Below are 13,661 nucleotides of genomic sequence, written 5' to 3'. Positions count from 1 at the left end.
TAACAGTGTAATTGTATCATGCTGAATTCTTTTGCACGCCAGTCTCTTGCTTTATTATATCTCCCTGTGTATTGCATTCCTTATCAGTGCAGAGTTTGTCATTTTTAATTACCTTCACCTGAATCCGCAATGCAATGCTGTGTACTGCAAAAACTGGTCATACTACAGTGGTTGAAGAGACTGCAGCCCTTATGGATTTGTGGTATAGCATGTGGGAAACAACAAATCAAAACACATTCATGGTAAAACCACAGGAAAACTCTGAAAAACTATGCCAACTCACTGTGGTAATGCATCTTTCATAAGGCAGCAATAGAAGTTGCACTGGGCTTCTGGCAAAATATAATATACAAGGAAGCTCACAATCAAATAAACTCTTACTGTTATGCAGTTTAGATTAAAGGTTTGTGAACAAGAGAAGTTTTAACAGTACCTCTTTGGAGAAGCAGCTAGAAATATTTAATATACTGTACCAATGTGTCTAGGCTGAGCACAGGTGGAGGTTTTGATGTGATTTAATGTGTTCATACTGTATACCTGAAAAATGTGATTTTCTTTCCTTTGAACTGAATTATAACGTGTTGTATAATTGTATTAAAAAAAGAGCAGTTTTTTTTGCCTCGACTATTACTATATTTTGAATGTGAGATACCTCAAAAAATACATTACAAATGTCCCGATTCTAATTGAAGGTAAAACAAAACTATTCTGATTAAGACATGCAGGAGAAATCATCCATCCGTGTACAAACTAATTGGCAATCTGCATCACACAAGGACTCTTATATAAGTATTAATGAAATATGCGAAATGCTTGGGTCAGCTGTAATACATTGTTATGTACTGTTTTGTGTTCTCAAGAGATGTTTTGTTGATGCCTACATCAGCACTAGTGATCTGAAATTTGTGAGTGTTGATGACACGTTCGTTGTGCTATATGTTATTATGTTGATATTATATATTACATAATATAATATTAAAACAAAATTACTGACTAATTTATTACTGTTTATGGCTAATCATCAAACTGAAAAGTCTGCCACTTTCTACAATGATCAAAGCAATTATCTCCACATCATAATTATCATTACAGATTTCATATTTTACAAACACAATGAAGTGATGAATTTATAACAATATGATGGATGGTGGTTTCTTATTAAATTTGACAATTCATATGCACATTTCTTCATATCCTAATAATGACTTCTTCTTACAGTAACATTTCCAGCTTATAAATCAGGTCTTATATAAATACTATAAATAAATAGCTTTTAATATTTGCAGTAGAATAGCAGGGAGTATGAAGTTTTTTAGAGTTTTAGCACTTTTCAGTATGGCCCTGTATTTTTATAATGATGAAGAGACTTGCACTAAAGACAAAATGCCATCACAGACCTCTTTTGAATTTGCAAGTCAGTGTTCAGTAGACGGTTAAAATTTGAAAGAACACTCTCCCCTCCACCCTCGCTCCCCTGACAAACAAACCTGTTTTTTCCCCACTTACCCAAATTTATTCAAATATAGCCCTCCTTCTGATATGAAATACTCTGAATGCCACATACAGTAGTCCTCATGCGTAAAAGATGGATAGAAGAAGACAAAATTGAAACTTCCTTCGCTACAGGTATGATTCTTGAGAATCTTTTGTCTTTATTTTTAGGAATGCCGGACAAGGACAACATGACTAATAATGCCTTAGGATCCATCTCTAAAAATCTGAATAAGGTAGGTATACCTCTTTAAATTAATAATGCCGTCTTCATGAAAAAAATCCATGGCTATTAACAACAGTGCAGCAATATGACCTATCAAATATTACTGTAAGTGCAAAGTGATGTACTGGACAGGGTTCCATTTTCCTTGAACACCTCCTGGAGATTAAGCTTGCGTAATCAGAGAGAATCTTCTTCAGGCGTGCCGCAGAGTTAATGTAAGTTGATTAACTAAAAGGCGAAGGTGCATTTACAGTGGTTTATTCTTGAGAATATCAGGAAAATGCATTTGCACTTTTTATATAAAGGCCCCTTGAGAATCTGATAATTTTTTAAAATAACGGATACTTCAGAACAGTAAATGGTCCTCTCACAAGAAGTCACACCGAACGTTTTAAACCTAAGGGCTGAAATATTTAACATACTGGGATTAAAAAGCATAAATTGTAAAAAAAACTTTATTTATTTAACCAGTTTTCAGTTTGAATTCTGGTATCTCCCAGGAAAGAGGAACCGAAACAGACTGAATTGAATTGAAAATGGATCATTCCCAGACCTGCTTCGTTTAACTTCTCCATTACGTTCCAGGTTTTTCTCTCACTGCTCCTTTTTCCATGATTTAACGTGTAAATTTATAAGTTGTGCTGTCAGCGACTTTGGCAAAACAACCTTGGAACTGAAGTCGATTTCCTGTGCATCCGCCCCTGAATGGGTTTACTGGGGAGGTTTTAAGATGTTGCCGTCTCATTACAGATCTTCACAATGAGAAATACGTGAGGCACATTTATTTACCCACTTTGCTTACGTGTGGACCAATGTGTCAGCATCCACTTCAGTCTCTTGGTTCCTAGAAAAAAAACGGAAAGTGGGGTTTGTTTAAAATTTCTAAATATAAACAGAGACAGCAGTGGACATTCTATTTCAGTGTACTGTACGTAGACATTTATAGTAATTCCTGCCCCACCTCTCATTATAGACAGCTTGGAGATTTCCTTACCCGTTTACGTAGATAAGAAGTCACCTTTTGCATGAGAATTTTAGAAATGACCTTTTCACAATATTTGGATTTGCGTATTGTTTTGAAAAGAGCTACAGTATGGGCCAAGCAAGTGCCTTGTCAAAACACCACATTCTCTAAAAATAACCACAATAGTTCAGTTCGTTTGGTGCTATTTTCATAACCTAAGAAAGTATTCTTTCTGTCTTAATTTAGCATTGCAAACATTGAAGCTCCTTGTGCATGTTTTGTTTGTGGCAAGTACAATGAGCTATAAATGTGGCTCACACATTTGAAGCAGTAAAGTGCTGAAATAATTTAGTCCAAGATGAGGATCTTACTGTATGTCTAGTGTTCAGTGAACATGTTCTAAAGTTGTAATTTCATATGCAGTATGTAAAGAGTAAAATGCTGCATCAGATATATAAAAATAAATACATTTAAAATCTTGATTAAATTATGGAATCACTTTCTTGTGTTTCAAATACAGTATGTTTTGTGTAAACTGGGCCACAGTTAATACAAGGAAACGTGTCAGTTTTCTTTGACTTACACCTCCATCAGCCTCCAGAAATGGTCACAGATCAATTACAGTGGTGATTGATTGATGTGTTTTTTTTAAATATTTAATAATGATCTTTTAATAGTTGCATGATGCATTGGTGGTGGGGAGTGTGTAATACATTGTTAAGTGCACAGGAAAAGACTCACCAGCTGTTGACAATTGCTGATCACAGTGTTTGTGAAAACCTTATGCAGAAACGGGACAAAAGGGATTCTTCACAGAACTGTCCATCCGACAGTACGATGATTTATAGCTTGTAAGCAGCACACTGCATTTATTATGTAGTACTCAGTTAGCTTTTCTGAATCAATGACTCATGTGTTCATGTTTTTTTGTTTTTTTTAATAAACTCCCAGTTCAATGTACAGTATGTGTATTATAACAAGAAAGGACAAGAAATAGTTAGGAGTCTTTTAGCTTCAACAATGGATTTTTGTTCCTTTCCTCACTAGTGTTTTTGTTAAGGTTTTTGACCTTATTAACTAATTAATCTCAGACAAGGAGGACCTTCTGTTTTTATTTTAGCTTAGCATAACAGTTCCTTATATATAATAGTAATAATAATAGTTGCTCCACAATCTAGTCCATACAAAACTTTCGGTTTCAGAATGTTGACATTTTCTTAAACAAATGTGACTTTTGCTGTAGAATATATATTGTTTTAAATTAATAAATTTAAAGGACTGTTTTTCATAGTTCTTATGATTAAAACATCTTGAATTTTAAGTTGAATTTTCCCAACATTATCGCAGTCCTCAGTGCTGTGAGGGCAGGATCCAGATGTAAAATGATCATATTTGAAGTTGACATTGTGACTTATCTCACTGAAAAATAAAGATACTCACATTAAGCTTAATTTGGAGCCACCTATTCCATTTTCCATTTCTCCTACAGCTTTACACAAAATGGGTAAGCTTATGTCACCTTTGAAACTACTAATAATTGTTTCACTTCAATATTCCTGGAGAGAACTTAGATATGTGAAAGGAAAGAAGTAACCCGCAAGGTTGTCAGTAAAACAGATAGAAAACAATGTCTGAACAAGGAACTCGATCCTCTCTCACCTTGTGAATATTAAACATTTTGTCTTGACATCAGACATGCACACAATTACAAAATGTATTCAGTGGGAATGTATGAACAGGTTTGAAACTGTGGAGGCAGTGCAGTAATGGATTAGAAATAAGGTATTATTAGAACCAATTGCCCTTTCTCTTCCTTTCATCTCATAACCTTTCCCGTGTGCAGGTATTGTTCCTATCACATAATAGGGCATTATCATTTTTCCGCACATTAAAATGTGACATCATTTACCTTTCAGCCTGTTTCCAGCCTGCTGTGTTCAATGGCTAATCTAGTATGGAATAACTTATTCTCACTCAATGATAAGGGTGATGTGCTCAGGGTTTTGCTGTATTTCTCCTTTCAAATAATATTTTATTTTATTTGGAAACATATGGACAACACAAGAATGACGCCGCTTGTTTTAATTTCTAGGATTTTAAAGGTCTTTTCCCTTTAAACTTATCTTAATTTACATTTAATGTGCTCATCACATGTTCATTTTATCCTCCTGAGCAGATATAATTTCTCTTTTTGATCACTCTTCTTACTTCTCAGATGTTCATCTTTCTGTGTTGTTTTCAAGGCCTCTAGTGAGACCTTTAAGCCCTCTACTGAGGTGACTAAACTTAATTAAATGAAAAAAATGAAGAATGAGCTTTGGTCTAATGCCATCCTTAAAGAAGGACGCATTTCAAGGTTGTACAAAACTGCAGTCATCTCTAAAATGCTGTGCTTTGGTCATTCTGCACCAGTACACTTTACAAAGGCTAAACCACAGTGCTTGCTGGATAAGTGACTAAGGAACATCGTTATTAACTCAGGTATGAATTAGGGTATGGGGAGATACCATTATTTTACAAGAAATAAAACAAAATCTCCAGGTACAGTAGCATGTGTTCCCCTGTGGCTCAATAAAATCATCACAGAGAGTGGAAGCACAAGATGTCTGGATGTTTTAGTTGCTTCAGTTGACAAGAGTTTTGAAACAGTATCTGTTAGTCATGGTTCAGTCACTGGTCATGGCTACAATCAGATCGAACAGATATGCTGTGAATTTCACATCTTTCGTCGGATTTGTCTGTGCTGTTCAGTTCGTATGGAACAGTTTACGTATGAGCTGCGCCACAGATCTAAGCCTAAACCACTCTTGTTTAAGGTACTGAGATTCAGTTTTTCCATGATGTTTCCCTGGAAACCCCACTTCACACTTCAGGCTGGGCTGATGGTTGACATTTGTGTACAATATTGTATGTGGAATCAACAATGATCTAGAAATGCAAGTGCATGGTTAATTGCAACATCTATCAGTGAGGAAAAACTAAAGAGTAGCAGTGCACTTAATTGAGTCTTGTTGAAAAAGGCTATTAATGCAATTGCAGGAAATGTGAAAGACGCATATACTGTATTTGTGTCTGACGTCATTAAGACAGCAAGGGAAGGACAGTGTCTCAGGATATTTGCAGTACACAAGTCCTAGGCTAGAAAAACACCTTAGAAGAATGGTAAAAGTTTAAAAGGAGGATGGGAGTGGTTTCAACAATTAATGTAGGCTTTGAGCATACAGTATACTGAAACACTTTGTAAGCTAGGTTGAACACAACTACTGTATGTTTTGTACCTGTGATAGTTATTCTAAGTTTTTGGGTTTTGTTACTTCTTATCCTGAAAATAGAAACTAATTAATGAGCTTTTGCTCCTGTGCTAGTCAACCTCTATCACTTTTTGTCACTTTCATCCACAACTGTAGTACAGCACATACAGATAGTGAATTTAAGCTGTTTGCTTGGTCAGAAGAACATTTTAGTGTCATTAAAGATTTTATAATATAGACAAGGTTTCCAGCTTTTAAATTTTAATTTGTTTGAAAAACCTTTTTTCTGCAGGAGGAAAATCTACAACGTCATACTGTAAAATTAATAAATGTACCCCAAGTAGTACCTTGTAAACAGTCCTCTTTGCCAAATAATTTTTAAAATACTAACAACACTGCTAAAAATATAAACGTGTCACATTTTTTTAATTTCAAATATCATTTGTACAGTCTTGACTGTACAGTCAAGTTAAAGCAATAATAAACATGAACAAAAATGAACAAAGAACCACTACTGGTGTTTTAAGGAATTTGCGGACCAGTTCGTGCCAGTCTCACATTGTGATCTTCTTTTTAAATGTAAGCAATTTTAAATTCATAATGTTTCTTTGTGTTTCAGTTTGTGTTCATAATTTACTTTTCAGACACCACTCACTGAATGTCAAGTCAAACTTTGCCCTAAAACCATCATGCAGATTTCGGGAGCTTCATATGAAAAGCAGCTATTTTTTATGTGCGGCACTTCTTAAAAATGGAAATTTTCAGCTTCAGGGATCCTGAACACAAGCAGATACAAAGTCAGACTGCACATTTCCCTCGTTTTCGTTGTTTTAGGTTCCATCTGAAAAGATCCTGAGGGCTGGAAAAATTTTACGGAACTCCATCCTTTCTCGAGCTCCCCCTATGATCAGAGATAGAAAGTATCATCTGAAGACATACAGGTTTGCATTACCAAAATATTGCATTTTTTGTTTCATTTACTAAGAAAGCTTCATAAATTAAAATGATTGAATTCAATGCTGTATTCGAGGACCTTTTGAGTTTTTGTACCCAAAAACAATACAACTGTTAACCAAAACATTTAATTTTGACTATTGTAGTTCCTTCTTTGAATCCTACTTGAGTTAGTAACACAGTAAATGAGGTAGCGATACTTGATACAAGTAAAAAAGAAAATGATTATCTTCAACACAATGTGTATTATTTTTAGGACTTGAATTTCTAAAAAAATCAGGTACAAGTAAATAATAATGATGCTGCTGCTTTAATAATCTATGGAACTTGATTCCATAGAGTGTTAGAAAAAATATCCTGCATTATATAATGTGCCCACATCTGTGTCATATAACACTGCCTAAAGGGCCCTGATCCATAAACGTTTGCAGCTTTGCACAAAGAAGGTTCAGATGCTCTGAACTAGAAGGGAACAGTCCCTAACATTCACATTTCAGCTGCAGTATTGCACACAGTGTAGGCATTTATAGAAATTGGAAAAAATTGGAGCCTTCAGGCTTTCAGTTTTCAAGCTAATAAGGAGGTGTTCTCATTTAATCTGGTTTTTAGGGCCCTTAATACAGGCTACACGCTGATCACTCAATGTGTTGGAGCCTAAGGACAGCATCTCCTTTGCAAGAATCCTCTAATGAAACAACAGTGTGGAGTAGGGTTAGGGCCCTGTACTTGTGGAAGGTCACAGGTTCAGATTCCTGGTTGGGGCACTGCTGTAAGCAAGGGGTACTTCACTCAGATTGCTTTCAAACAATGCCCGGGTGTATCTGCATACCTGCTGTCTGCTAGATGGTATGGACAGTCTCTGTCTACTGTATTTCGCCTGAATTGGCACTTTCTGAAGGCAGCTCTCTTGATGAGCCTGGTGTGGGAACCAACTAAGCCTGTGCTGTGTGCTGCTTGCCTCTTACAGGCAGTGCTGTGTGGGGACCGAGCTGGTGGACTGGCTGATGCAGCAGAGCCCCTGTGTCCACTCTCGCACCCAGGCTGTGGGCATGTGGCAGGTGCTGTTGGAGGAGGGAGTTCTAAACCACGGTAATACAGCTTCACTTACTTGGGACAGAATGTCGTCTTCCCTCCATAAGGTTCTGGGCCTAAAGGAATTCGTACTTGCTGTAACTGCACTGCATTGCTCTTTCAGTCAGAGGGGAGTGGGCAATAAAAAATTGTTTCATTAAAGAAAAAAGATCGACATTGATGTGATCTGCATCAACCTGCTTTAAAAAGAGTTGGACCTTTTCAGAAACTTACCCAGGAGGATATTGATTTCATTTCCAGAACATTCTACATGGGAGTTGTTTGTACACATTAATGAGACATTCATCAGCATTCCTTATATTTAAGATTATTAGATATAATCATCATGATTAGGCAAGAGTATCTTTTCAAATCGATTCTATTGGGGAAAAAGAAGTTAGTTGAATGATAAAGGAAATTTTATATTAACAAAACTGGAAAAATAAAGTGGAAAAGGGGATCCCACTTGCACTTTTTAAATACAGAACTCTCACATATTTTATTTTGCAATATAGATGTACCCATTGCAGGGTGTGAGATTTGTTTGAGCAGGATTTTGTTGCTTTAGAGCCAAATTTTCCTTTATGTCGACCATTCACGATATCTCACTAGGAAGGGAGGTGATCATGTAAAATCACACTGTGGAGCCGATTCAGAACATGCTCATCAGAAGATGCTGTGATCACGCGTACCGTAATGTGATAGGAGTGTTGGCTTTCCACCCTGCAGTGGATCAGGAACACAACTTCCAGGATAAGTACCTGTTCTACCGCTTCCTGGACGACGAGCGAGAGGATGCCCCCCTGCTGAGCGAGGAGGAGAAGAAGGAGAGTGAAGAGGAGCTGCAGGACACCCTGCTTCTCCTCTCCCAGACGGGCCCCGATGCTCACATGAGGATGATACTGAGGAAGCCGTGAGTCCTGTGTTTGATCCTGGGCTCCGTGTGCGCGGGGAGTCGGCTGATACTATAGCACTCCCTTTGATTGTTATGGCTGATTTAGTTTGTCAGATGGACCCTATTCGGTTATTTTAAGAGTCTGCGGCTTAAAAGGTACAAGGACGTAAGTCTTATTCAACAAAGTAACCGGGCGTACTTATCCGAAAACCTTAGTCAGGGGAGAAGCTCACCAAGGAGACCCAATACTGAGCACTGAGGTTACTGCAAGTAGCCCTAAAGTATTCTGAAGCTGGTGAACGGGAAACCTGATTGGGTAATTAGCCCTAAGGTCTACGCCTTCTCAAATTGACAGATTGGAGGCTTGTCTCAGGATGCGGGAGGTCGATGCAGTAACATTGACTCTCAAGTGCATTCACATCCTCCACTTCAAGAGACCAGCCTTTTGACTTAGTGACTTTGAAGCTTGTGCTGAGCCACTCAAGATGTGGAGAGATCCAACCATGTCTACTACATTGACAGCTAAAAAGAGGGCAGTCAGACATGTTATATCCACTCCAAGTATCATGACTGTGCTATTGGTGACATTATCATTGATTTCTAAAGACTTGACCTTCACATAAAGTGATTTTAGAGGCATCAAGAAATTTTTTCTTGAGCTGGAGCCCATGTCTTTATTGACACTTGTGGTTGTATCCTTGGGGTAGCATCAAAGAGTCAGCTTTATTTATCAAAGTAAAGCTTTATTCCGTGCTGAAAAGAGAAGAAAAGAAACAATGTTTCGGCTGTGGAGCCTTCCTTGGGTTTCACCGAAGAAGGCTCCATAGCCGAAACATTGTGTTTCTTTTCTTCTCTTTTCAGCATGGAATAAACCTTTACTTGATCCTTTGCAGCCGACACGTGCTGACGTACTGTAGATACCTGCTTGAACTATCAAAGAGTCACCCATGTTTCTGTGTTCCTTAGGTTTTCCACAAATAAGTCCATTACTTTATCAACACACACTGGCTATTTTAAAGACCATTCATTGTGGCTTACATTTAATAAACCCTATTTTACCATTTTAAGAGTTATATAGTTTCTGTAAACAAATTAAAAATCTTAATTGAAAAATATCATCTTAAAATACTGCCTTTTCCTTATTCACAGGCCAGGCCAAAGAACAGTAGATGATTTAGAAATTATATATGAAGAGCTTTTACATATAAAGGCCTTATCTCATCTTTCCACAACGGTAAGCCCATATTCAGTTACATTTAATACATGTTAATTGCCCTAATATGATTTTTCAGTCCAGTTCTGTGCTCAGATAATTTTCCTCTTTGCTCCTGGTAGGTAAAGAGGGAGTTAGCAGGGGTGCTGATCTTTGAATCGCATGCGAAGGCAGGAACAGTATGTAAGTAAATCCCTCCAATTTGATCACCAATTTGTTCCTGAGACGGACTATTTTTGCAATAGGTCAAAAGTCTTTCATGTATGCTCATTTTGCAGGAACATTCCTCGTAATTTTTGAGCACTTATTATAACGTCTTCTGTCACCTGCTTTGTTTAAAATTTTTAATATCTGTTACTCATTACCGCATTTCAAAGTGGAGTTGTTGGCGTTAAATGGTTTTTGTCTTAAAAATGTTTATGGTGATTTAATTTACAGGAATGTAAGACCGATGACCAGAATTTCAGCACATTACAGTATGTCATTATGTCTTTAAAACCTGTGGGTCCATAAGGATCAGCATATCATGTTGTGGGACCTCTGTAGCACACGAGCTGCATATGTGTACTGTACAATAACACACACTAATTACCTTAATTTGCTATGCTGCTGTGATAGAATACTGCTCCTGTGTTTTTTTTTCATAGCTCGTTCGTCTCGGCAGTTCAAGACCAGGGTGTGTCCGGGCTTTCTTGACCACTGGTTTATTGGTTTTATTTAGTTTATGCTCCTGTGTTTCATTTTCAGTGTTTAACCAGGGAGAAGAAGGGACATCCTGGTATATCATTCTTAAGGGATCTGTCAATGTAGTAATCTATGGCAAGGTAAGGTATGACTTTTTTTTAAAATTCCTTTTAGCTGGATTTGGTTCTGGTGAATCAGGTTAACATAATTCTCACCTTAAGTGTAGCATCTCCTCATTGCTGAATTAAACAAGCTACTGTATCATATGGTTTATAGAACTTTGTTTTCTTGTAAAGTGTATGAACTGTGCCTGTCACCAGATAATGTATGCCATAAAACATTTTGATTCCCAATACTGTTAAACTGGATAATTAAATAATTCATAGCTCTCCAACACAGTCTAATGTCTTAAGCAGGAATATGTGGGGAAAATCTTCAAATGAGATTTGCATTGATCCTCTCAGTTTGGTAACTTGATAACAAGGCCTTTTTGCAGTAAGCAATGGTTTGAATTTTTGTAGTTTATTACTTTTGAAAGGCCTTGGGTTGAATACAGAAACCTCAGCTTTTCATAAGTACTGTACATTAAGTAGGATTTGCAATGGTCTCCCTTTGCTGGTGTAATGGGATATGTCTTTTTCAATGTTCTGTCTTACATACAAGCCGTAAGGAAGAAGACAGCTAACTTATGTCACCTTATGATATATTGTGTGCGCTTGTCGTGGTATATTATCTATAATTGTACATTTAATGGCTCTGCTGTTGGCCTTTTTAGACATATAATAAGATGAAGTAGTTATTAATGACATTTTAATGTCCGAGGCAGTTCATTAGATGTGAAACCCGTGGAGTTCTTATCGGATAAGGCTTGAATAATGTATCTGCGAGTCGAGTACAAGGTGTATTTTCTGTCTTCGATTCAACTGCACACCTCTGGCGTTGCCTGGTCCTTCGTCATGTAAGATCCACAGGTGACATACTGTACATCTTTTCACTGCTAACACTAAGAGCAGGGCTGTTAAGGTTCACTAGGAAGCGTCAGAGGGCTGTACCGCAGTGTGGCTCCTGTTTCAGGGTGTGGTGTGCACGCTGCACGAGGGAGATGACTTCGGTAAGCTGGCTCTGGTAAACGACGCTCCGCGAGCCGCCTCCATTGTGCTGAGGGAGGATAACTGCCACTTTCTCAGGGTGGATAAAGAGGACTTTAACAGGATTCTGAGGGTAAGTCAGCATCAATCCCTTACAGCTTCACAGAACGGTTTCAGGGACTGAGCAGCACGGAGCCGCGTTGTTAGTGCTGCTGCCTCGCAGTGTGGGGGCCCTGGGTTCAATTGCAGGCTTTGGGTGCTATCTGTGTGGAGTTTGTATGTTCTCCCTGTGTTTGCATGGCCAGGAAGCCTCCTGGCTTCTGGGAAAACGGCCTCTGGTATGAGTGTCTGTTTCTGTGTGTGTGCCCTGTGATGGACTGGGGTCCTGTCCAGGACTTGCTGGGGAAGACTCCTACTCCCCTGGGGCCCTGCACTGGATAAAGTGGTTACAAGATGGTTGGATGGATTTTCAGGGACTGTTATGTCCTGCTGCAAGAAATCCTTGCTGTGATTTATTGAAGCCCCAGAAAATTCTGCCTCATCTGTAGCAACAATGGAGGCTAGTCCTTTAGTAACGAATGGAGGTATGAATATAAACCTATCGTCCAGGCCTTGAAAAAGCTTATCTCTTCCGTATTGTTGAAAAAAGTTTGTTGTCAGTGGCACAAATGAGCTTATGTCGAAATAAGCTTATTTGGTTATCAGGTTATTAGAAGTCTCTGATATCAAATACAATATTAATAATTGGTTCAAAGTGCTTGTAGCATGGGAAGTGCAGGTGTGGAGTTCTTTGTAGCTGAGGTTCAGTTTGTCCTTTATACAAGTTGGTATCAGTCGCCCTCTGCTGGTACAGATGAGATATTGCAACCAAGTTCTGTGTCGGCTACCCAATGTGGAAGCACATAAAAATAGACTTTTAGATTTCATGATTTCAAGGCATTTTAAATGTAAAATGTTCAATTTTATTATTGGCTTAATGTATTCTTAATGCAATGGCACACACTGTAAATGCAGAAAAAGGTGAAAATAATGAAGAGAAAAAATTGTTTCACCATGGAAAAATATCAATGGGAGCCCTGAAACATCAAAGCTTAAATTCAGATTTTTATCCTCTTTTTCTGCTATCATATGAATCCTATGGCTTTGGATTGACAGCACATGATTAGCACTTGATCCTCTGTGTTAAATTGGAAAATATTTGAATCTGTGTGAGCACCTTCATCATGTTGTTTTCATGTAATCTTGTAAATCCCTTGGAATCTGCTTACAGGGAAGGTAGGATTTAAGTCAAATGGCTAATAAAAGCTCATCTCTAGTTTAGTGTCACCACTGAGAGCACTGTGTTGAGCTACAGTGCTCTGTACTGCATATGTATTGATATTCAGGTAAAACCCTGAAATGTAATTTTGCATTCTGTATGAGCATTTCTAAAGTCTTGACTTAGTCTTTCTTATCCCTGAAATTGTTCATTGAAAATATAGTAGTTATTCTAACGATTATTTCTGATATACCAGTGATATTTAATGTGAGATCCAATATTCATTTTATAATTTCAAATTGTACAGAAAATATCGTGATGCAAAATGAAGATGCAGCAGTCTACAGGAAATCAAAAACATGGCTGCAAAGGACAGGAATCCTTTCGTCACATCTATCCCATTTGGTTGCTAGTAGCTAATTGATCAGAAGATTATGTCTGAGAGAAGTATCAGCTTCAATAACATGGTGGGGTATCTTGTACGAGATTCCCACAACACTTTCTGTCCACTGCTTCCTGATTCACTGCTGGTATGAAGAAAAACAAAGGTTTTTTTTCAGTTCCTT

The 13,661-nt window shown here is 37.7% G+C and overlaps 1 protein-coding gene across 1 annotated transcript in view; it reads left to right on the top strand.

Moving 5' to 3' along the window:
• rapgef4a (Rap guanine nucleotide exchange factor 4a) overlaps nt 1–13,661 on the top strand; it is a 66,584-nt gene that overhangs the window by 32,645 nt on the left and 20,278 nt on the right. Inside the window, exons 6-13 of the mRNA XM_088930265.1 lie at nt 1,663–1,727; nt 6,767–6,873; nt 7,854–7,975; nt 8,687–8,870; nt 10,002–10,086; nt 10,188–10,248; nt 10,813–10,889; nt 11,824–11,970. Of these exons, the coding sequence (XP_088786391.1) occupies nt 1,663–1,727; nt 6,767–6,873; nt 7,854–7,975; nt 8,687–8,870; nt 10,002–10,086; nt 10,188–10,248; nt 10,813–10,889; nt 11,824–11,970 (848 nt within the window). The remainder of the gene's footprint in view (nt 1–1,662; nt 1,728–6,766; nt 6,874–7,853; nt 7,976–8,686; nt 8,871–10,001; nt 10,087–10,187; nt 10,249–10,812; nt 10,890–11,823; nt 11,971–13,661) is intronic.

Source organism: Atractosteus spatula, chromosome 13, assembly GCF_055471065.1.
Source record: "Atractosteus spatula isolate fAtrSpa1 chromosome 13, fAtrSpa1.hap1, whole genome shotgun sequence".
Taxonomy (NCBI): Eukaryota; Metazoa; Chordata; class Actinopteri; order Semionotiformes; family Lepisosteidae; genus Atractosteus; species Atractosteus spatula.
This window is presented reverse-complemented; position numbering and strand designations above follow the sequence as displayed.